The 24970-nt window shown below is 42.0% G+C and overlaps 1 protein-coding gene across 8 annotated transcripts in view; it reads left to right on the top strand.

Annotated features, from left to right (window-relative positions):
- The window catches only part of nedd4l (NEDD4 like E3 ubiquitin protein ligase), a 41208-nt gene extending 16238 nt beyond the window's left edge, over positions 1 to 24970 (top strand). For 2 of the 8 annotated variants that reach the window (XM_083983059.1, XM_083983064.1), the window contains 27 exons: positions 3284 to 3319; positions 4084 to 4134; positions 5629 to 5690; positions 6082 to 6184; positions 7190 to 7344; positions 7802 to 7937; positions 8050 to 8238; positions 8394 to 8471; positions 9604 to 9663; positions 10505 to 10642; positions 11703 to 11900; positions 14748 to 14945; positions 15722 to 15799; positions 17609 to 17663; positions 18021 to 18079; positions 18424 to 18489; positions 19145 to 19374; positions 20115 to 20236; positions 20328 to 20398; positions 20492 to 20587; positions 20709 to 20782; positions 20900 to 20960; positions 21132 to 21191; positions 21479 to 21586; positions 22104 to 22200; positions 22442 to 22514; positions 23027 to 24970. In XM_083983059.1, coding sequence (XP_083839185.1) covers positions 3284 to 3319; positions 4084 to 4134; positions 5629 to 5690; positions 6082 to 6184; positions 7190 to 7344; positions 7802 to 7937; positions 8050 to 8238; positions 8394 to 8471; positions 9604 to 9663; positions 10505 to 10642; positions 11703 to 11900; positions 14748 to 14945; positions 15722 to 15799; positions 17609 to 17663; positions 18021 to 18079; positions 18424 to 18489; positions 19145 to 19374; positions 20115 to 20236; positions 20328 to 20398; positions 20492 to 20587; positions 20709 to 20782; positions 20900 to 20960; positions 21132 to 21191; positions 21479 to 21586; positions 22104 to 22200; positions 22442 to 22514; positions 23027 to 23129 — 2757 coding nt within the window. In that variant the 3' untranslated portion in view covers positions 23130 to 24970. Of the gene's footprint in view, positions 1 to 3283; positions 3320 to 4083; positions 4135 to 4466; positions 4555 to 4587; positions 4675 to 4739; positions 4900 to 5628; positions 5691 to 6081; positions 6185 to 7189; positions 7345 to 7801; positions 7938 to 8049; positions 8239 to 8393; positions 8472 to 9603; positions 9664 to 10504; positions 10643 to 11702; positions 11901 to 14747; positions 14946 to 15721; positions 15800 to 17608; positions 17664 to 18020; positions 18080 to 18423; positions 18490 to 19144; positions 19375 to 20114; positions 20237 to 20327; positions 20399 to 20491; positions 20588 to 20708; positions 20783 to 20899; positions 20961 to 21131; positions 21192 to 21478; positions 21587 to 22103; positions 22201 to 22441; positions 22515 to 23026 lie in introns of those variants that run through there. The other 6 variants (XM_083983060.1, XM_083983057.1, XM_083983061.1 and 3 more) reach the window with 5 other exon arrangements.

Genomic DNA, 24970 nt, shown 5'->3' with positions numbered 1-24970 from the left:
ACACTGATTGGAAACACAACTTTTGTTACTAAGAAAACTACACAGGACCCTTTATGACTGAACAGAATTGTGGACCATAATAATTTCTTACAAGGCATGAGATTAGTTTTGTCTGTGTTGCATTTCCCCAGTGTCAGGATTAATCTCTAAACATTTCTGAGGCCGGTGATGTGTCACCTTTTTTGTATTTGCATAACGTGTCCGTTGTCCAATAAAACAGTTACAGTTGCCTTTATGATCAAAAAGGTCACAGCATAGAGACAGGCTTTATCCACATTATGCTAATCAATGATAATCCTGAAACCAAATAGTGTAGATCCTGAAGTCTTAGTTTTTGTTTTTGTTGGTCACAGGGTTGAAGACCCGAGGATGTGACGTGACTGACTTGCTAATACTGGCTGCTTTCCACTAATGCATCCGCAGTCTTGACATATTTAAGTCGTTTTTTTTGGATCACTTAGGGCCATATACACAACTCCTTTGCCTTATTTTAAAACACGTGGTGTTGTGTTACCCCAGGGCATCCCGTTTCTCATGCAACAAGGAAATCCTCATTTAGACCATAATGACAGGTCTTCCCCATCTGGTGGCCTGGAGCTGGAGTGCCCCACCCCCCCACCTCCCCTTTTTAAAGCCCTGCATGGGGGATACTACGTGTTTGTGTTTGCCAGCCAGACTAGCTGCAGACAGCTATGCCACCGTGCCGTGCCCTCGTGACAGCCCTGCCTCGACGCCCCCCAGTTGCCGTTCAGAGAGCTCTCGCAGGCCACTGTGCCATCCGCTATCCCTGAGACAGGATTGTGGATTGATGATTGGGGGACGGGGGGGGTTTCTCTCTTTTTATTTTGGTCCGGCAGCATGTGAGAGGGATTCAAGTTGCTATTGTTGTTGGAGGGCTTTTCTGTGTCGGCTCTGATCTCTCAGAGTTGCATGGCATTGTAATTCAGTCGTGTCAGCATGGAGACTGTTGAGTAGGTGAGACAACCTTTTCACACCTCATTGTCAGCCTGGACTCGTTCCAGGTTCCTCTATATCATAAACTCTCAGTCTGTTGCCACTTCTTCATGTAGCCTCACAGCAGTGCATTATAGCAGCAGTTAGCATAGACGGCTCTTATCATTTTATCTACTTCCGTTATGTCATAAAATATCAGCATGTTTTTGTTTTTGCTTTTGTTTTTCCATTTTCACTTTGTGGTGTCCAGGCATGCTGATGGTTTTCATTTCTAAGTTTCAATATTAGGTGATTGGACTGAAATGTACCAGGCTCACAGCATTGGAAAAAGGAGAATTTAAAAAGCATCTTCTCTTTTTAATATAAAAACTGTTTATATTACTAACAAGCAACAGGGGCATTGGTTTTTTGGAGAGCAATTTGACTGGTTAATATATTTTTAATTGTCTTTTTTTTTTAGCTGCAAGCTCCACAAAATTGAGTTTCATCTACTGTGCAGCTGTGGCAGTGGTAAAAATCTCTAAGACTGATGCATCGAGATGAGAGAAGTCAGTGTTGAAGTAACATTTTGGTGTTTTTACTCTAACTGTTCACAAGCCAGCTAGTTACGCACAGTGCATCATCTGCTTCACCTCTTTCACTCTTCCCCCGTCCTCCTCCTCCTCCTCCTCCTCCTCGCCTTGGTCGTTAGTAGCACCCTCCCTCTCTGAGTGTAACCTGGCCCTGGGAGAGGCAGCTGCAGGCTCAACTGTGACCCCTTGATGACTCTGCAATTATACCCCTCCGCATACACACACACACACACACACACCCTCAGCTTTAAACGCTTGTTATGTTTAAGGACAGACAACAGCCATGTGTCCCATAGGAAACTGTCCTTGCCACTGCCTGCTTTCATACGTTGAGATCTGCAGGGTCGATACAGCACTGTTCAAATCCTCAAGTGATTCAGCAGGTGCTGAAAGCTCGGCCAGTTTATTGTTTGCAACACTAATTATAATCATACATTTAGATATATGAAGTGCTTCTCAAAACAAAGTGACAAAGTGCTTGAGAAGTTCCCGCTGCAGTTTACAGATCAACACATGTGAAGGAATGTAATATGATGCTCCCATATGAATGCTGTGGTTCAGGTTTCTTTTGTTGCACTCTTCAACTTGAGCTTATTCTTGATTGTTTTGAATTTCTTTGGAGTTACACAAGCAGTAGATGCATTGTCCGGTTGTCGGTTTGGGAAATGAAAGCCGATGCTGGCGTAATTTACACAGTAGTGACTTTCGCTTTTCCAAGAAGCAACAGATTGATTGATGTGTCTCTGTGTGTGTGTAGGTGTTTGGCCGTGTGTGTGTGTGTGTGTGTGTCTCAGATGCATTCACTGTGTCTGTTTACGTGCCTGTGCATTAATAACTCAGTGTTTTTATGTGACTCATTTGTAACCTTTCACCGTCGAATTCCAGGTCTGTTAACCGTGGTGGGAGCTCAGCACACTCACTCTACAACACCGCTGTTATTCTTCCCTTCAGACAAATCAGAGTAAACCATTGTGACGGCTGCACACTTCAGTGTTTCACATCCGTGTGAAGCACTGTACTCGAAGAAACTACCAACCACACAGATCTACGAGCTTTGTTGCTAGATTTACCAACTTTTCCGACCCATTCGGTGACTTTAAAAAAATAAATAAATAAAAGGCACATAGTGACACATGTAGTGACAAAACCTTTTTAATAAGTGACGCCAGTATTACCCTGCAAGTGCAACATTGGGCTTGGCCTCTGCAAGCAGACCTCTCCGTGCTTTTCATTCAATTGATTTGCACTTCAGCTGACATAAATATATATGACTGAGCTTCTAATTCTCTCTCAGTGATCATTATATGAGTAAATATAGCTGAAATCACAGCATGGCCGTTGTCTTCGATTTAAACATTTGGTGATTTTGTCAGATGATTATAAAATCATAATTTTTTAGCAACAGAGCAGTGGCAACTTTGAAAAGTCTCAGAATGTAGTAGTCTTGTGGGCCTCGTTTCAGAAGTATTCACAACAGTGGATTTTCAAGCAGGCTTTAATACTTTTAACTGACAGATCCAAATAATTAATTTCAGACAATAATCATACACAATCCAGCCACGTCCTATGTCTTGATGTAGTTTTGTCTCCCGCAGCCTACAGGTGGATCACAGGTCAAAGTGAGAAACACTGGTCTAACAGGAGTAACATTCATTGTGTCAGCAGCAGCACAGCATTTCCTGTCAAACCAGTGTCTACAAATAGGCATTATTGCTAGTTCATGCCTGTTGTCTAAATAAGTTGTGTCCCACACACAGGCTACTACCAAGAATGGGCTTTTCCATCTCGGACAGGTAATCATATCTCCTCCTGGGGGCTGCAGCAGTGCAGCTCAATCATCCGTCAATCTCCCCTTTTCCTCTCAGTCTGCATTACTTTTGGCAAAAGGATGGACACATATATCGGTTTCTTAAATTGAAACCTTCCCTAATTCTTCCCTGTTGTCACATTCATCCTTCTCTCCCTCTGTCTGGCTGACTTGGCTTCTATCTGGTGGCAGTGGATGTTGTTTTTCCTTGCTGAGATCACGGGTTCTTCTCCTATGAAGTAATACCAAAGGCCTGTCCTGTCCATAGATAAAACCCTAGACTGAGTCTTGTGCCTGGACACCTGTGGAAATCTGTGCTGATTGGTAGGGAAATTGATTTAAAAAATAAAAAATAAAAAAACCTTTTCATCTGATTGACTAGATAAACAGGAAAATATTGTTTTGATCTTTTCAGTAAAATCTAAATAAGTACAAATTGCTCTAAATTGCCGAGACATGATTGCACCTTTCCTGTTTTGCAAACAAGATTTTCAGATCTCCACAAGCGTTGGTCATAAAGCTAGAGGTTATTCCTGGATGGGGCTCACCATGAGATGAAAATCTTTGTCTTTTTCATTCTGTCTGTGACAAATACACACAAAATGCTGCTGGATCTTCTGATGCATTAGTTAATTCACCACAACATTGTGTTTTTCCCCCTCTCTTTTCCCTGCTGGCAATTTTGGTATTCCATCACACATTTATAAAAATTTAAGCTGCTGAATGTGACCATCTTGTTTTCTTTCCCAGACCAGAGATGATTTCCTGGGTCAGGTTGACGTTCCTCTTAGTCATCTGCCGGTGAGTTATTTGCATCTGTGTATGTGTGTGTGTGTGTGTGTGTATGCGCGTCTGACACGTGTGTGCGGCCAGGCTGACTGTTTTGAATACTCAGCTGTTTCTTATCTTGAATTTTGCGCTGCCTGTGTGACCTCTGCGAAGGTCAGTCAAAGAGGGTGTTTGTGTGAGAAAGTGTGAGAGCCACACAAACAGCGTTTTGTTGTGATCACGCACACTCCTCGATAGAAATAGACAGTGTGGGTTGTCTCGAATGTAAACAGAGGTGACCGTCCTGAGGGCGGGCTACCCTCAGAGCCAATGGAAAAACTACACTTGTCAAATTCACACACTTACCACTGGAGTGCTGGGACAACAGCTTTCAACGGTCACATGCAGATACCAGTGTGCGCTGCTTGGGAGTTTCTACAGTTTATGTTTGATGTGAGTGGACACGACCTGAAACTAAAACAAACAGACCTACAGCTCATTCTGACACAGCACATCTTCTACTAACTGTGCCGTCACACTGGTTGTGGCGCTCTGAAGTTCTGTCTTCTAAAGGTTTGAACCTTAAAAGCATATCAGTAAAAGGTGTTGAGGTTAATTATTAATGTCCCGTTTGGCTCCCACAGGGCCGGGGGAATTGGTAGCAGGTAAAAAGCAACAGCTGAGTCATGCCGAGGTGAAGTCATTGGACAGGATAGGGAATATTTGGTCCTGATGCGGCTAACGCTGTCTAATGCAAAAAATCTTATTGAAGCAGATAAACAGACTGACTGAGCATGAGTAAGTCGCTTCTATATTTGTGCGGATGCTGTGATATGCATTTTATGTGTTTTGATCCAATTTGTTTCATGCATGACTACATGACTGCAGGAATCGATGTCTTATTCATGTTTACTGGACATTTACGTTACTTTGCATGACTCAGGTCAGCCTCGTTGACTCATCAGAAGTTCTCTGGTAGCCGAGTTTGCCTTGAGGAAGCCTGAGCTACTTCAGCTGTTTCCAAAGACAGTTTTCATGCAGCATGAAACCTTGTGCCAGCTCAGTCCTCACTCAAGCCCTGGTTTGCATTATCCACACATAAGTTGGAGTGCATGTAGCTCCAGGCCTTTATAAGAACAGTGTTTTCAAACAGTTATCTAGATGCATTATGTATGAAACTTCCCATCAGTTCAAGGACAGTTTGGACAAGACTTGCATTGAAGATTCAAGATTGTACTTTTGTTATGGGAACTGACAGTCTCCTTTTAGTCAAATTACAATGTAGCATGCGGTGTTTGGCACATTCAGACAGCAGTGGGAGATCACTGTGAATTGCAAAAGACCTTTCTGCTGTTCAATATGTAACAGGAGAAGCTCACCATTGCATAATGACCATGTGATGGCTGTGCAGAGGGCTTCAGCCGTGCTGTAAACTCATGACTTTGATAATTTGATACCAGCCAACATGTTTCTATGCTTATTCATTCAATTGATTGCCGTCAACAAGTGTGTCCATTTAATTTGCAGACGGAGGATCCGGCAATGGAGCGTCCCTACACATTTAAAGACTTCCTCCTGCGGCCCAGAAGGTCAGTTTCTGTTGGATGTGACGGACAGGATGTGACAAGTAATCATTGAAAAAAGAGGCCAGTAGTGAAACGTCGTAGTTTGAGTTGTGTCTGCTTTGCCCCCATTAGCATGTGAAGTAGACGGTGACCTTAAATGCTGGGTAGCAACAGTATGCAGTTTGGTGTCACATCTCCAGAAAGCGTTAAGTTCAAGTGGAGGCTGAATACTACAGCTCAAAGACCATCTGCTAGAATAAGGCAGTTTGGAAACCCCCCTATATTTCTAAGCATCGGTCCAGCTGATGGAAACCCCCTATATTTCTAGCTCACCAGGGGCTCAGAGAGCGCAGGTCTCCTGGTTTTAATGTGCTAGTCTAAAGTGGATCCATTCTCACTGATGTTTATCTTCCAGTCACAAGTCCAGGGTGAAGGGTTACCTGCGTCTGAAGATGGCCTACCTGCCCAAACAGGGAGGACATGAAGAGGAGGCTGGAGAAATGAGGGAGGAGGCTGAGGTAAGGTGTTGGCCACTGTTGTCAGAGAGTTAGTTTGAAGTGCTGACTTTGCATTACCTAAGGTGACTTTTTGACCTGGAGCCCGGAGCCAACCTGGAGCCAAACCACATTCTGGTTTTATTGTTTCCTTCCTCACAAAGAAAACATTTTCAGGAGCTTAAAGATGAAAGTTAAAGTCCCACTTTGGACTAAAAGAAATATGTGTTTTTTTTTTTTTTTCTAAGAGTGAGAAGAGAAAGGACAGTTCGTCTTTGTATTCTTTTCTCTAAGAATTCAGGCAGTACCTTGCTGCCAGATTCTGGTGAAAGTCTTTTCCAGGTCAGGGTCTGGAAAAACCATTTACTATATGGCCTGTTATTTGGAGAAATAGGAGCTTCTCCTCTTCTACTTTGTGTGTTCTTGCATGTGTCACTGTGTCGAAGTGTGTGGATTTCATATGGATTGTGGAAGAGGGCTGGGGAACGCAGAAGATGTTGTGAAATTTCAAAAAGTCTTCGTAGATAAGGTGACATTTAGCAAAATACAAAAACTAAAATGCCACAGTGCTAACCTTCACTTTGTGAAATACTTTCTCTCTCTGGAGTTCATTTTAACCTCTTTACAAACACCAGCTTTACAAATGTACTCTTCCCAGGTTTACCTTCGCTGTCTGCGCCTTAGCCCAAAGCAGAGTAGAAATTTGTCAACCCTGGTAGTGACACAGATGCACTAACATTAGCTCAGCCTGTGGTCAGGGAGATATCCCAGCCAGCCAGTAGCCTGTCACACAAAAATAAACACTAGTTAATGTTAACAAAAACATTTCAAACCACAACACAGCAGTCAGAAAAAAAAGAACCACCCACAACTGAATCCAACATCTTTACCATATTTCCATACTTGAAGCTGCCTGCAAGCCCATTTGTTGACCCTTGTGTGTTGGACCAGCTCACTGGAGTCCAGTATGTCCTGAGCCACCGGTGAGTAACTCGTACTACCTTGTATCAACAAATTTTTCTTTTTCAGGGATGGGATGAGTCTGCGGACTCGGGCTCTCAGAGACCACAGCAGCTCCTGCCCCCGTTGCCCCCAGGCTGGGAAGAGAAGGTGGACAACCTGGGCCGCACCTACTATGTCAACCACAACAACCGCAGCACACAGTGGAAACGGCCCTCCAACATGTATGTCTCATCTCACATATGAAGTGTTAAAGAGTTAAAACAGGATTTTCTTCTATTCGGTTCACCTAAAAGTATAAATATACATTTTATCACATAAGTGTGTAAAACAATTTGTTTAAATGGTCAATAATGAATCGCTGGGTCAGAATAATTTCATTTACATTTTCCCTGTATTCATATAATGCTTGGCCATAGGACACTGTCAAACTCATGTATGAGTAATACAGTACAGGAAATATTTGGAGAAAGATTTTTCATTGATTGTAAATTTGGTCTGGATAACTCTTGGCAGGAAAGTGAGCATTTTTTGTAAAACTCTCAAAATGTGTAACTAAAGCTGAAACTGAAAATCTGACTCTAATACAACCGTAGCTATCATTTGCACTTTTGGTTTTTATTTACGTAGGTGTAATATTTCCAGCTGCATTTTAACGTGACATTTCCTCTTGTCTCTCAGGGATGTGATTTCAGAGACTGAGAGTGACAATCAGCAGCGGCAGATCCATCAGGAGGCTCATCGTGTTTTCCGTTCGCGACGCCACATCAGTGAAGACCTAGAGAACGAGCATTTGGAGCCCAGGGACATTGACAATGTGAGAGAGAGAGAGAGAGGAATAAACACATACTGGGCCACAGCTGTCTGAGGTGATGAGGTCACTAAAATGTTCCTGTGTCATTGATTCTGTCTCGTTGTTGCTCATGTAGTCCTGGGAGCTCATCACAGAAGAAGATCCCAACGACAGCTTGTCCCAGTCTCTGCCCGGCCCCTCCTCCGCCTTGACCCCGCAGCACCCACCCACACCTGTCACCCAAGAGTTTTCCGAAGACCTGAATCTGAGGCTGTCGCTCACTCCCGATACCAACGGGGAAGTGCCGGGGCCGAGCTCTGCTCTGGTGAGACTTGGCACACTCGGTCATTTTTCAGCGGTCAAAACCTAAACCTCTCTACACTTGACGTCACTCGTAGGCAGTCAAACCAAACAAGTGTGTTTGCAACAGATGGGCAGCGTTTGCAATAATGTTTTTTACTCCTTTTTTTTTTTTAACAGACGCAGCTGTCAAACAGACTCCGTTCCTCCAGTATGACGGATGGCGTCAGTGATCAAGCCCAGGCTCCTCCTCTTACGGTACATATTTCTGAACTGCCACATGTCCCTCCATCCTTCCTGCTTCACCGGCTTCTTCCTTTTCCCCTGTTGCCTTTTCTTTGTTCTTTAATTGTCTTAACAGGTTTGTATTGTTGTCTAATTTGTGTGTCTCACTGCTGCTGCTGCTGCTGTACCACACTTAAAAATCATCACCCTTCTCCTCCTCACGTTGTAAAATTTCCACTTGTCTGTGTTAGGCAGGAGTCACGACCTTCTCATCTTTCCTTCCTGCGTTCTATGCCTCTTCGATTTTTTTTACCGTTCATCCTTGTCTTTCTGCCTCTGTAGGAATACCACGCCTCTTCCTCCTCGCTCCTCGCTCCTCTCACTTTTCACGGTTATGCTCTTTGTGACTCACTTCCCGCTCTATTTGATGTACCGTAGAAACACTGGCTCCAGAGCTCTGTGCCAACAGTTTGACCATTCCAGCAGGAAAAGCCGTGGCAGTGGGAGTGAGATTAAGAACAGAACCACATCAGTTCAGATATTCCTCAGAGAGTCCTGAGTCATAGCGTTCGTGGGGATTCAGCACGGACGACTTTGTCACAAGATCTGAATCAGATGTTTGTCACACAGCTGAGTCACAGCGGTGAGCTCGACATTATGAAGCCAGGGAAAAGTACAGGTGCCAATGGCAGACTTTCCCTTGAATGAGGAGTCTCTCAGGATCGAAGAACAGTATTAAACTTGATTCATTTTCCTCTTTACTGTCCAAACGATACTGGCACCACATTCCCTAAAAACTCTTTTTAACTTACCTTTTGTCTAATAATCGAGTCAGCCAATCACAACAGCAGCTTTTTGCCAAATCAATTGTGCTCCTTCCTGCTGCTTGTCAACCTCACAGTGCCTATGCTTCAGTGGGTGTCCTCGCTTTTTCTTTTTCAACACCCGCAGTCATGGCACTTTCCCACCATGGTCTATAACCACAAGAATCTCATCTCCCTTTGTCCCTCCTCACCTCCTTTGAGAATAAATCCCCCCACTCCCTTTGTCCAATCAGTTTTTTTCCTCACTATTGCCCAAACACTCTCCCTTTGCCCCTTTACTGGCAATGAAAACATGACATACTGTGAACTAAAGACGGTCTTCCCCTGTTATCTACCACCAGCAGAGTTCCCAGACCAGAAGAACAAGAGCTCAAACTGTCTCAGGTGGTGAAGAGTCTATGGTAATATCTCAGTTTATATACAGTTTAAACCCTGTCAATCGTACACTTTCCCAGTCCCAGTTCCCAGACACCACATTGGATGGACCTGTAATTGTCCCCTGACTCGTTTTGTCTCTGAATTTCTTTGATAAACACCCACACCTGAGTAGAAAGACTCATGAGGGCTCTCTCACTCATTTACTCAACGGTGTTATTTGTTTTAGCTTTGTTTAACTGATCCTTATCTGAAAAGACAAAAAAAATGTACACGACACATTTCCATGACGCAAAATGCATAAATAAAGGGTGCAGTAAATGTTCCCCTAGGCGTTGATAATAATCCATAAATAGGCTTTGTAAAATGTAGTGTTTATGTTGTGATCATTTAGTCATCTATTTCAGTAATCTTTTATGCTACCAGCAGTTAATAGGTCACTTGAGGTAGTAATCTTCTACCACTTTTCTCCTTGTGATGCTTATTTTAGTAGCAGTGTTTAGTGTTTCATTGTGTTTTGTGTGTGTGAAGGTTCTGTTTTCCCATCAGAGCTGTAAAACGTCTTCTGTCATATCCTCTTCCTCAAGTGTTTTGTCATTGTGAAGCTGAAATGTGAAAAGATTGAAAAGCCTTTGTCTTGTTGCTAGAGGACAAAAAAAAGTGTGGTATGTTGGAATAACCTGACTGTAATGAAAACATCACTTTCTATCCTCCTGGGCAGAAACAAAAAGAGTTTGTGACCTGTTTCCAATCATTTAAAAAAAAAAAAAAAAAATCAATAAGATTCCCTCCACATATCCCGAACAATCCCGACAAGCCTGTACTGATTAGTTGTCTTTGCTTTGCTCTCTCTCCACACTCGGCCAGTCTCCCTCGTCGACTGCTTACTCCTTGACCACCCCTGGCCTGCCCCCTGGATGGGAGGAGAGGAAGGACGGCAAGGGAAGAACTTATTACGTCAACCATAACAGCCGCACCACAACCTGGACTAGGCCAATTGTGCAGGTACAGCAGGTCTGAAGGCGGGCTGTCGGTTCCGCCTGGAAAACTCTCTATGCATGGGACTGGACCTTACCTTGGCCCCCTGTCATGGCCTAGGCCTATGTGCTGGACCTCTTCCTCCTCTACCCTCCCCCTCTGTTTTCTCCTCTGTGTAGCAATAAAGAATGACGGAGAGAGACACAGCTTTGCAACCCTAAAGTCTCCTACTCCTACTGTCTTTCTCTCTGTCCAGTTTCCTCCTCTTCTGTCCAACTTTTTATTGTTCGTCTTTTTATTCTCTCGTCAAGCTTTTTTTTTTTTTTTTTTTTTTTTTGATTCTCTGGATGAAGTGCAACTCCGCATTGGTCACATCTTCCTAAACCGTGGCATGGAACTGCAACCACCACTTTTTCCCTCCCTTGTCCCATTTCTACCCTGTTTTTCCACTTGTCTTCCCCCTGTCTTTCTGTGCACAAACTAGGCAGCTCCACTTAGTCTGAGCTGGGGGGAGAGGCTTCTACATGGGACTGGGTGCACGTCTCTCCTCTTTGAAATCCATGCCTTCATTTCTGCTTTGATCAAAAAACACTGTTGTTATATTATAGCTGTTCATCTGTCTGTCATCACATGGTCCTCTCGTTCTCTGGTTCTCATCAGTTTTTGTACTTACTGTAGTAGGAGAGGACACTGATGATGATTCAGTAAACAGTATCATTGCATTGCTTTGTCTTTGATATATAGTCAAAACCTTTTGTGCCTACTACTTGGATTAGGGTTGAAAGTAACACTAACTTGAATTTGCCCCCATTTTTCTACTCGGATGCTTAATCCCAATTGTTAATAATCATATTTCAACTGTTATAAATGATTGCTTTCCTGGGCCTAAATGACCCATGCTTTTGACATTTTAGGAGCTCATTGTCCTGAGAGAAAAGCTTGCATCCAGACATCTCTCCGGTTGCAGACAAGCATCCTTGACAGCATGGCTTACAGTGTGATGGGGGAAAAGTTTTACGCAAAACTGCATCACTTGCCTTATTCCCAAACCCCCATTTAACCTCAAAAGTGCTATTCTCACTGACAGCTGACCGAAGACGGAGCCAGCACCTCAGCAGCAGCAGCAGCAGCATCAACATCAGCATCAGGAGGAGCCTCGGCCCTGGCGACCCCATCCACCCCCTCCTCCTCTTCCAATGCCTCCAACAACCACCTCCATGAGCCCCAAGTCCGACGACCTCGTAGCCTCAGCTCCCCTACTGTCACCCTTTCCACCCCCTTGGAGGTGAGAATTAGCCACCCGCACCGTCCTGCTCTGCCACACCCATATCCTTTCCCTCTTTTCACTGCCTAAGGATGAGTTATTCCTACCTCCTTTTTTCTCCCCAATCCTTCCTTCCCTTACTTTCCTTTCATGCACTCCTGTATTGTATCAGTACATCCACCCTTTAGTAGATGGCCAAACCATGACCCTTCCTTGCAAATTTCCTTCTTTTCACTTTTCATCTATTATCTCTCCTCCTTTCAGGTCGACTCTATCATGCTGCTGCTTTTCTCTCTTTCCATTTTTGTCTCCCCTATGAAAACGTTAATCTCACCATTTAACCAGTCTTTTCTCCTTAACTCTTTTTCATCTCTCCCTTGGTGACAATTGTCTGCCTTTATACTTTTTTTCCACCCCTAACATATAACTAGCTGAGGACTGAGCACTAAAACAGCCCTCCATTCGACTATTACTCATCATCCGAGATGGTCCGAGCCTTGCTCAAGCTTTGTTAATCACGGTGATGAGTTTGTTGTGAACAGTTTGCACTGTCAGCATTTCATTCTGCAGTGTGGCGTGATTTGAAGCAGTAGCAATAGCAGGCTGAAGCTGCTGTAGGAAATCAAAGATGGCAGATTCACCCAGTTTCTGCTGAATGACTAAATTATTTAAATTGATCGCAGGTCCCAAATGTTTGTTGTTATCTGCTAAAGCAAACCTTGAATCCAGAGGCCATTTTACTAACACAGAGGCAGCATCAAATAAAAGACTGTATGGTTAGATTTAAAAAGAAAATGTTTTTAAAGATTACTCCGTACAGCGTGGCATCGCATGCAAATTCCTTAAAGAGTTATGCGTTTCTTTTTAAGTCATCTTTTCTTCTTTTCATATTCATAATCATTATACTGGCTGCATGAAGCATTTTCCTATTTTTTTCCCCTGGACAGATAGTCATAAATACCTTTCTTTATCTTGCAGCTGCAGTGTGTTTTGTGAAGGGGTAAATGAGCATTCAAGCTTAGCTCAAACACCTTATTTACTGTAAATCCTGGGCCTGCAGCTGTTTTACACCAAAAACACTTCCAGTCACCAAATATCTTAATGGAGGTTCAGGTTGGCCTTGAAGCACGCAGTCATCAGTGGAGTGCTTTTAGACTGAAGCCACTGCATGCCCATTCACAGCGTTGGCCTGAGCCCAAGTAGTGGACAAATTGAATTATTGCTTTGTTTGACAAAGAGTGGGTCCATTGTTAAATTACTGCAGAGTGTTTTAACCACTGATCTTAAATAATCTGGTTGCCTGTGATCAATACAGCTCATATCTCTCTGCAGTATGTCAGCGTTTTTCACGTCCTGGCTATGAATTCACAACATTATCATGAAGCCAGTCTCTCACTCATTGGTCCGGGGGAGGGGGGTTTAATAATCAAACAGGGCAGGTGATTTATATGTTAATTAATAACTGCATGAAACTACAAGTAATGCATTGAATTTTCCACTTTTTGTTTTGGTGAGCAGACAAGGTTTTTTTTTCAGGCTGTTTGGAAAATAACCTCCGTGGATAATCACAAGTTATTCCAAATACTTTTGCACCTATCAGATAACATACTCTCATCATAGCTCTCTCTGTGTGTGTGTGTGTGTGTGTGTGTGTGTGTATATAAGTGTTATTATATAAAGCTTGGTGTGTGCACATGTTCTTAAAGCAGCTGATGGAGTTTCGTTATATAAAACTTGAGAAACTTTTGATAACTTTAACTTCTACACAAAATAACATTTATCTTGAACTTTTAATTATCCAGTGTAGCTTTAAATGCACCACATAAACTTTGCTAATTAGGATCAACACATATCTAAGAAAGGATGGTCTTTATTTGACCTCACACTGCGTTTAATGGCTTCACTCTAAGGTGAAGATCCAAGAGAACAACCAAGGGAAGAGACCTGAAGGAAGTTTAATTAAGCTCTGTGTGTGTGTGTGTATGTGTGTGTGTGTGTGTGTGTTTTCACAACGCATTGTGGAAATTAAAGGAAGTGAAAAACTCACAGCAGGATGTTGTAATTACAACTTCCAGAGGAGGTGGAAGGTCTGTGGATTAATTAATGCAGTTTTCATCCTGTTAAAAATCAGATCAGTCAGTGATAATTACTGCTAAAAGAACAATGTGATCCGGGAACACATCATATGTAATTAAGCTGCTTACCTTTGTTTGGTTAATGCTGCTTTCGAAGCTCTCAAGATGTCAGAAATGCAGGGTTTCCTGTAGATACACAGTTTTTGGGCTAGTGGTATTTACCAGTATGTTGCAACTCATTTTTCTTTTACCCTTGACCAAGTTCTCTATTTGCAGAAAAGCATAAATGAAGAGTTCTGGTAGTGCTGCTGCTGTGAATGAGCTTCTCTTTTTCTTGGACCTTGCCATCATTCAGAAACCAGCAGAGTGAAAAACTGCAAAAAAAAAAACAGAGCAGTGATTGTACCGTCAGACCTCTGAAAATCTGAAGAATTTGTCAAGTATTGTTGCTCTTTTCTTCCGACACTTTGAGTGACAGCCTGACAGGCTGCTGGAGTACGCAGCATGGGTGTTTGTTAGCTGCCCCCTGCTTTACATGGAAGTCAAAAGAATCTACCCCCGGCTTTCTTTGTGATGATGTTGTTGTGGTGAGGATGGTGTTTCTTCTTATATTGGAGCACCAAGGCACCTTTTGGAAGACTCGTTTTCATCCTTGTTTTTGTCTGCATTGTTGATTTGTTTCATGCTGTTTGGTATTCATATTCAATTCCAGCTTTAATCCTCTCCTTATAGTCTGATGTGACTGGTAATAATATTATGCTTTGTTTTCTTTATTTTTCCATTTTCTCTCCAGGGAGCAAATAATATCCAGGTACGGAGGGCTGTGAAGGACACGTTCTCCAACCCCCAATCTCCCCAGCCATCCCCCTACAGTTCCCCCAAGTCGCAGCACAAGACACAGCAGAGCTTCCTGCCCCCAGGCTGGGAGATGAGGATAGCCCCCAATGGACGGCCTTTCTTCATCGACCACAACAGCCGAGTAACCACCTGGGTGAGCTAACAAGCTGTCGTAACAGGATGTGTGACGTCACCTCAGACAAGATGATGCTTGAAGAACAGAGTCCTGTGGCACAAGTCTGTAATTGTCTGAGAGTCTCTGAGTAGTTTCTAGAGAAGAGCTATAATGGTAGGAAACAATTAAAAGGGAGGCGAGGGACAATTTTTAATTCTAGCGAGCTGCTTATGTAACCTCAGTGTGCAGGGAGGCAACACACATTTTGTACACAAGAAAATAACACAATCAACATGTATCAAGACATTTAACAAATCCAATAATGAGTGAGCACTGGGGTTTAAATTTTAAGGATGTTCCTCTACACTTAAACAGATGTATAGGTGCAGCGTTCGCCATTTTCCTTCCAGGCATTTCCTTTCCAGAAAATGCCTTAGGGCTGTGACAAGAATCTTGGCAAATTAAGACAAAAGATTGATTGTGTCTGGACCTGGAGCGCATCCCAGCTGACATTGAGCAGGGTCATCAGTCTATCACAGTGTAATCATGAACATCATCAGAAAAATCTAGGGCAGTGGTTGTGTCTGGAGCTCAGTGAATCTTACAGTGACACCTGGTGGCGTGAAATTCAATTTCACGTTTACGTAGCCCATCACCTCCTTCAGGCAAGGTGAACTTTGTGTAACATTGAAGAGTTTCTGTTTTTATCCTGAAACTACAGCAGCTAAAAATGTGTTGGGTTTAGATTCAATACTAAATACTAACCTTCTCTTCACCTTGTTTCCTTCCTTCCCTTTTACACTTTTGACAACCAGGAGGATCCCAGGTTGAAGTATCCAGTCCATATGAGGAATAAAAACTCGATGGAGCCCGGTGACCTTGGTCCTCTTCCTGTAAGTACACCTTTACAATAAGACCAGCTATATATTCAACTTTTAATCCACAGAGCCCACAAAAAACAGTCTCATAGATCCCAATAGTCGTTAAGCTTTGTTGTGCAATTACCAATATATTCTGTATTATCTATGTATGCAAGAAATCAACCTTGTTAAAATGTGTAAAAAGTACTAATTCAGCTTTTTGCACCATCAGTGACTGTGTATGATGCATTTAGCTAGCAGATTAGCTTAGTTAGCTTGACTCAGCGTTTAATGTATGTCTGATGCAAAGTATGCGAATGTGGCTTTTGCAGTAATAGATGAGACACGATCATGTGATGAGACTGTATCAGACATTTCCTTTTTAGTCCTGTTAGAAAAGAAGAGGGGGCAGTGGGTGAATGTTACTGGCAGAGTCTGGGGGCTGTGATCATCCCTAATTAGGCGGTGAACACTGTCTGTCACCTGCACTGTTATCTATGTGACAAAGACAATCTCCCAGCAAGTGGGCCTAATGTTACCATAGCTAGATGGTTGAATAATCAAAGCTTCATGGGTTTTTATTTTTTACATCTCACAGGCTTGTGTGGTGTGTGTGCATGTGTGTGTGTTCTCTTTCTCCCTCTTTCTCTTTCTCTTTTTTCACTCCGTTCTGGTGGATCTAATGTATGCTACTTCTTCTGCACCCGGCCATGTCTGTTTGGCAGAACCTACCAGAGGAGGTTGGTTGGTGCCTCCCTCCCTCTGCCTGCCTTACTTACCTGTCTGGTCTGGTCTGGTCAAATGCCTGCAGACAGCCTTGCACTTTTTTTTTTCTTTTTCTTTTTTCCATTTTCTTTTTTTTTTTTTTCCTCTTTCTCTCTCTTCTTTCTCTCTCTCATGACCGGCATGGATGGACTGTACCTCTCCCTCCCTTTTCATCAAACCATTGCCCCACCTCCTCTCTTTGTGCTCCCTCCCTGCACCACCGCCATCGCCCCTTTCGTTAATGTTTAACATTTGGAGCTCTCCATCATTCTCCAGGGATCCCACAGACTCCTCCATGTTTGCGTACTTTTTATCAGTGTCTGAGGAGACAGATAGACCAGTTAGGAAGAGGGGGGGGGGGGGGGGGACAAATTGAAATGCATGGGAGTGAGAAAGAGAATGAACAAAGAAGGAGTGCAGGAGGAAACCACTGCTGGATAAGGGGCAGAGGGAGGGTTGGAGGTTTATGTCTAGGGAGGATCTCGCTGTATGCTGCATGTATTATCATCATCTATTAAATTGGGTTTCCACTCAGATAGTTGAGGCTTATTCAGAAACACACACATAGTGAAGCTGCACCCCATTCTACAGATTGTCAGATTCAGCCCCTTTTCCCCATACCCTTGACTCGCAACCTATAATTATTTTAATTGCCTGATTGCTGGTGCCATACGAGTGTGTGTGTGTGCCGCGGGTATGTGTGTGTGTGTGTGTGTGTGGCCTTTGACACTGTACTGAGTGGTCACCGTGTCAGTGCTGGTGTTCTGGTTTGAACTAGTCGTGTTGATCAGACTTCATGTTGTGGTCGTATCCCTTGCCTTGCCGCTGTCTCAGACCTGACTCAAATAGGAGAGAAAATCCCCTCGGTTCCTTTGCGGTGATTGATTGAGCTTGCCTCGCTGCCAGTGTTCGGACCATTGAATTGGTCAGTCAAGTTCAATCAAAGATTAATTTCCAGCAACAAGGAAAACAAAAACGTGGATGGATTTAAATTACTATTTGAGCATGGCCTGTTAAATGTAACGCTGACTGTGAGCTTTTCCCTCACTCTTCTTCTCTAATGCTCCTTTCTTTCAGCCTGGATGGGAAGAGAGAGTTCACACAGACGGACGCACCTTCTACATCGACCACAGTAAGATCACATTCTGTCTCTTCTAAGCCTATACTTTGTGCCAATATGAATTTACTCAAAATCTTTCTCTGTTACGTAATAGAGGTGTATTATTACAACCTTAATGCAACCAATCAACCTTTGTTTGCAAAAAACTGTAGATTTTTTCCTTGACCAATTGTTGAGCCTATAAAATACTAGAAACTACTTTTATAATCATGTGAAACAATTGGCAAATCTTCAAAATTGAGAATTTGAAGTGAGAAATGATTGAAATTGACTAATCAGATGACTAATGATGAATCGACTAATCGCGTCTGTAAAGGTGGAGTCTATTCATGCATAAAAACTTTGTGTTATTATGTTTGTTTCATCCAGATACAAAGAACACACAGTGGGAGGATCCTCGTCTGCAGAGTCCAGCCATCACAGGACCTGTGAGTATTTTACCTCTTAACTTCAGCAGACAGCAGGGCGTTTGCTACTGTGTCGCTGCACAACAACAACACAACAGCTTCTCCTTTTAACACTGTAGTTCTATCTATCACACACCATCATCAGCCTCAGTGTGTCTTTGGACAACACACATGAATCACTTTGTCACTGCGGTTGTCACTTAACATGCCAGCGCCATCCTGCCACTCTGTGTGCAGATACACTCAAGTTTACTCTGTCGTTCACTATTCCTGTTTTAGTTACACCACCAGTTGATCCCTATGAAGACTGTTTGCTCATTTGTTCATTCCTTGACTCCTGTGTATGTTCTTCGTTCTCTGTGCAGGCTGTTCCTTACTCCAGAGAGTTCAAGCAGAAATATGACTACTTCAGGAAGAAATTGAAGAAACCTGTAAGAACAGTTTTTTTTTGTTTTGTTTTTTTCAAATACACATCTGTCTTGTGTTTGTGGTTATTGCTAAATTTGGTGGAAAACTCACAGCAAATTCTTGCACAAAAGGATGAATTCATTTTCTCCAGTTTTGATCTCTTACTTATTTAACTCTCTTCATGCTGTCTTAACGTTACAAATTTGATATGTTTGTTTCACGTTAAGTATTAATTGCAATCAATTCACATTCTTTGTATTTAACACTTAAAAGGTGCAGAGTGTGGATTTTCCTGTTTTTTTTTTCTAATGCTGATTTTTATGATGAGTGAAAGGAAATGAAAATATCGGAGAGACGTGATAAATTTTCCAAATGTTGACACAGCATTCAATTTTATGTTAGAGCATGTTTGAGGTCAGAAATTTGATTGTTGGACTGAGGGTAATAACTGCACCGAGTTGTTTTCAAAGAGGAAACAGGAGTTTTTATTGTTTTTTGGAAATAATAATGCGATAAATTGATTCAATATGCATTCAGAATATTTTTTTAACCCCCTGAACTTTCCTTGCATTTTGCACTATCACAACCTCACATTAAGCATAATACAATAATTTCAGTGGAATAAAAATTAATTGGAGCGCCTTTATCAACAAGTTTGTTATTTGTGCATCGTTTCAGGCTGACATTCCCAACAGATTTGAGATGAAGCTGCACAGAAACAACATCTTTGAAGAGTCGTACAGGCGGATCATGTCCCTGAAGAGGCCGGATGTTCTGAAGGCACGGCTGTGGATCGAGTTTGAGTCGGAGAAAGGACTGGACTACGGCGGCGTGGCCAGGGAGTGGTTCTTCCTCTTATCCAAGGAGATGTTCAATCCTTACTACGGCCTGTTTGAATACTCTGCCACGTAAGTCTCTGCTTGTCCCTATGAGTTTTAGATTAAGATAAAACAAAAAAGAAGAAAGCCCTTCGACAGGATGTGACACAGGACACAGTGTCACGCAAAGCTCATGTTAAAAGGAAACTATTCTATATGTTTGCAGTCATGGACAAAGGTGGATTAAGGGCTGAAGTCTGTTGTATTGTTTCCCTAAGAGACATAAAGTTTCCTTTCACTTTGATTAACTTTTCCTCTCATTCAAAAAGCCATCCTGGAACAAATGTTTCCCACATGCAATACACGTCAAGATAATCAAAGGGTCGTATACTCTGTTCCTTTTGTTGGCACCGCTAGTTGAGGACTCGGTTGACTTTCTTTCAGTTTTACCATGTGGGGCAAAGGTAACAGAAGATAGATGATGTACATTGTGCTGAAAAATGAAGCCTTTCTTTAAGTACAGTTTGCTTCATTAAGAAGAAATAAGAGGGCAATTAAACCTGCAAACTTTTATAATTAAACCACGTTGTGATTGTTCATCACATAAACTTAATAAGTTAGTTCTTGTTTTTCATTATTTCTTATTATAAATATCCTCCCATTACAGATGCCATTCACAATGTTATTTCAGTACAGATCATTGTTTATTTATTCATTTCAAGGTGTCCACAACTAAATGGACAAAGATAAATAAAGTTGCTATTACTACTGACTGCTCAGAGCATTACTTAATTACCTGGACATTAATTACTTCCTCTGTGTCTGTTCAGGGACAACTACACTCTCCAAATCAATCCCAACTCTGGCTTGTGCAATGAGGATCACCTCTCCTATTTCAAGTTCATCGGGCGCGTGGCAGGAATGGCCGTCTTCCATGGAAAACTACTAGATGGTAAGCACTAAGCAGCTCAGTGTTTGACTCTGCTTTTCATGCTGTTATGTGAGAACACGGCTCTGAGTTGTGTTGTTTCGTGCTCTCGCAGGTTTTTTCATCCGACCGTTCTACAAGATGATGCTGGGGAAACAGATCTCTCTGAAAGACATGGAGTCTGTGGTAAGTAAATATCAGCCTCGAGGCAAAGTTAAGCCTATAATTTCACAAAAGTCAGTGAATGACTTCGTCTTTGTGTGGAAATCATCTCTGTAGGACAGTGAATACTACAACTCTCTGAAGTGGATCCTGGAGAATGATCCCACTGAGCTGGACCTGAGGTTTTGTATTGACGAGGACAACTTTGGACAGGTGCACAAGACTGAAATCAATCATTTGCATGAATTAATTTTGAAATCTCAATATTGATTTGAATGGCAGTATTTATTGTATCCTAACATTTACCTTCCTTGTGCTCCCTTCTCCCTCTCAGACGTACCAGGTTGACCTGAAGCCCAGCGGCTCAGACATGGTTGTCACCAACGAGAACAAGAAAGAATACATAGAGTAAGAGATCTCCAATTATTTAATATTGATTACCAACTACATCATCAAATGTTAAGCTTAAATCTAAGAAAAATGGTTGTTTTCTAATTCACTTGTCAATAATCTTCTCTCCATCAGCCTGGTCATCCAGTGGAGGTTTGTCAATCGGGTCCAGAAGCAGATGAACGCCTTCCTGGAGGTATTTATATGCGATAATACTACCACCATGTGGGGGCAGTGTTGTATATGGGTTGAAACTGGCCTCTGTACCTAAACCTACTTTAATGACATTTGAATACTGTGTGTAATGAATCATTTTGTATTCTTGTACTTTAAGGATGTCATAATGTATTATTGTTTTTATTTCCAGGGATTCACTGAACTCATCCTCATAGATTTGATCAAGATCTTTGATGAAAATGAACTGGAGGTATGGATCCCCTGCGCGTGTAGTTGTAATTATTAGCCAGTTAATTGACTGGTTATTTAGATTGATGGAAAAATCAATCTGCACCAATTTTGTAATGATTGTAATGTAACCCTAACCCTAATTTAACTTAAATACAAACAGTAGGGTAAAAATAATTAGCAGATTTATCTAATGTGAAAAGAATCAGTTGGATTTCCTCTTGTTAGTGAGCGTTTCTCTGTAACATTAATTGTGTGAGATGCTGCTGATGCTGAGATGAAGTGCTCTCCCTCCCTCTGCCTCTGCAGCTGCTCATGTGTGGTCTGGGTGATGTGGACGTCAACGACTGGAGACAACACACTATTTACAAGAACGGCTACTGCCCCAACCATCCTGTCATACAGTGGTTCTGGAAGGTAAACACGTTCAGATACGAACACACGCCTAAAAACACGCGTGAGAAAAAAACACAGATTATTTTTTTCCTCCTAACACGTATTAAGTAAATCCTCAGTCATGTGTTGCTGCATGTCAGTCAGTCATGGACGCTGCTTCTCTCATTATAAAAGTTCCAGGCAGTTTTCCCTTCATCCGGCCGCCGGCAGATTTGCTGGCCTCGCTTTTGAAGATCAAAGTCTGTTTGGATAGAACGAACTTGTTTGCTCTGATGAAAGAGCCTGGAGTAGTTTTTACCTGCCCTGGTTATCATCTGTCTTTACCTCGGCTTTTACACACACACACAAACACGCACATGAACACACAGTCTGCATCCTCATCTTATCTGTGATCTAGTTGTGATAATAATAAGTATACATTTAATTGACTGTTCTCAAAGTGGCGATTGATATTTGATAAATCAATGCTTAACTGTCAAACTGAATAAATGAATGTTCTTAACTCTTTTTATTGATTTTATTTACTCTCTCTCATCAGGTCGTCCTCTTAATGGATGCTGAAAAGAGAATTCGACTCCTCCAGTTTGTTACAGGAACATCACGAGTGCCGATGAATGGCTTTGCCGAACTTTATGGTAGGTGAACTCCCCAGAGATGTTTCTTTTATTCTCCAGTTTTGTAGCAGTACCATTTTATAAAGTTTATACATTATGTGGAAAAATATACAGCGCCTTTTATTTTATGAATAAGGCTTCAAATAATTCAACTTTGTCTAAAAACTTTCCAAAATGCTCTCCTTCCATCTCCCGACTATATTTGTGGTCTAATCTCTGGATCATCTCAACATTGATTATCACCTCCTCTGTTTTATTCCAGGTTCTAATGGTCCTCAGCTTTTCACTATCGAGCAGTGGGGGACACCAGATAAGCTGCCAAGAGCTCACACATGGTATGTCACCTCACACACACACATAGCACAGATAAAACGATATGCTAGTATGCCTATGCTAAGCAGGCCATGTTTACCATGGCTGCCATCTTTGTTTGGCATAACTTTAGCTAATCAGCACTAAAAACTGAGTTCAGCTGAGGGTGATGGTAGAAAATACTGCTAGTGTTCAAGTGTTCAAGAATAGGAAAAATAAAAGATGTGATCAACTTCAAACCACAGACCTGATGTCAGCAAATCACTAAAGCCAGTCTGAGGGAGAGCTGGAGGCGCTACAGGAAAAGTCAGACGATCACTAGAGTTAGCAGCATGAATCATCTGGAAACATGAATATTGGAACAAAATTTCATGGCAGTTCTTTAAGAGAAGCCGATACGTTTCGGTGTGAACCAACAGCTGTGCCACTACCACGGCTATTAAAGCACTCAGGACTTTTAGGTTTATATTTCGAAGCAGAAAACAGCGCTGCCTGTGTTTTTACATTTTTTTTAATCAAACCCTTTCCCTCCCAGTTTCAACCGCTTGGATCTGCCAACCTATGAATCATTCGAAGACCTGAGAGAGAAACTCCTCATGGCCGTGGAGAATGCGCAGGGCTTCGAGGGGGTCGACTAAAAGTGGCCGCACCAAACCAACCACCGATTTTAAAACAAAAGAAAACAAAAAGCCACAGGGATGTCAAACCAGCTGCTGTAGCAGTTCTGTGCGAGCATGTTGTACTGTAATGCCTGACTGTGAGCCACCAACACAGCACAGCGGTTTGAGACTGTACAGCGACTTGTCGAGCCAACATGCCTACGTCTTTATATCTTTTTCAGTGTGGGTAGGCCACTCCTTAAAGGTGCTGGGGAAGGAAAAGGGAGCGTTGCACTGTCGAATGCTGAAATCTATTATCCACAGGCATGAGCGATGAATGACGAGACCTGGCCCCCTGATCCGCCGTTTCTTTCCCCCCCTCTACCCTTGTCCTGTGAAAATCTACAGTGCTGGAAAAAAAAAAAACACTAATGCATTTCAATAGCTCCTTTCTGTAAACTATAGCACAGTATTCGAGCACCCTTCAGTTGGAGGGGGTCTTAGCATGGCCTTAATCTGGCTCCTACCTGCACTATTTCTCAAAGAAAACTGCAATGGCACTATGATCACAACTCTCCAACACATCCTTAGACCAACACCAGATTACCTTAGGAATGCTAGCCAATCACATTTCAGGAAATCGGCCACACCCCTCCGTAGAGCCTTGTTTATGTTGTGTGATCAGAAATCGCCGCTGCAGCCTTTTCTAGAATAACGTTTTTGTTTTCTTTTTTTAACCACCCGTAAGGATCCAAGAATGGGGGGGGATGACACAATCCCCAAAGATGATTTTTTTTTTATATAGTTTTGTCATCTTTAAATAGTTTTTTTTAAATCATTGATATAATTCTTGCAGGAAAATACTCTAAACGTATTTGTACTGATGAACAATGTTGTTTACTATTTTGACGATTCTATATGACATGGTGTGTGAAGTGTAAATCTGGCTAGTCTGGGAAATGATTAATCCATATCATTTGTTATGGTGATAGCAAATGTGTTGAATAAAAATGGTTTTTATTGTAGTGCTATGAAAGCAGCATGAACCTGTATCTTGTGTTTGCTTTGACTACATAGTAATTTGGACGTGTAATCGAGGGCGGGAAGGGAAAACTAAAACTGGGTGTAGTTTCTCTGAGACGTCATGATTATATTAATATTCTCATGCCTGTTGCTGTTCATAATGCTGTAAATTGTTCTTGAGGAAAAAAACACATTTTAAGTTCTTTCATGATATATAAATATATGTATGTATTACATTTAACAGAAGTATTACTGATCAACAACACTAAAATGAAGCTGTGTGTGCGCGTGTGTGTGTGCGTGCGGGAGTGTTTGAGAGAAAAGCTGTGATTGCCACTGAATATAAAGCAGCACGTTTCTTACAAAGAAATGTTTTGTTTTTTTCTCTTCTCTTTGTCTTTTTTATGTTTTTTGTTTCTCTCTCCTTTTTCTAACACCATTGAACCTAAAGGGCACTTTATAGATCACTCTGAGGTCATGTCGCCTATTGTATGTCTTGTCATTAACTTGAATGTGATTCTCTTTTTTTTCCATTCAGAGCACTTGGTGCAATATAAATAGTCTGTAAATCTGGGCTGCTGCTAAGGTAGAAAAAGTTGACAGAAGTGAAGCAGAGACTTCACATCCTTTAGTATTCTCTATTTTATCTCTTTCTTTGTCCCTTTGCTCTCCCCTCTCCCTCCTTCTGTGACCCACCACTCAAACTCAGACTGACTCTGTAAACATTAGTGTTTTTTTAAGAGTTTTTTTTTTTTTTAATAAATGATGGGAAATATCACTTTTGTTAAAGATGCCACCACTCTCTGCAACTCTTTGTGGTTCATTTATCTTCAGTCCAATAAAAAGACGAAACTTCT

The sequence above is a fragment of the Trachurus trachurus genome, assembly GCF_905171665.1.
Source record: "Trachurus trachurus genome assembly, chromosome: 12".
NCBI lineage: Eukaryota > Metazoa > Chordata > Actinopteri > Carangiformes > Carangidae > Trachurus > Trachurus trachurus.
This window is presented reverse-complemented; position numbering and strand designations above follow the sequence as displayed.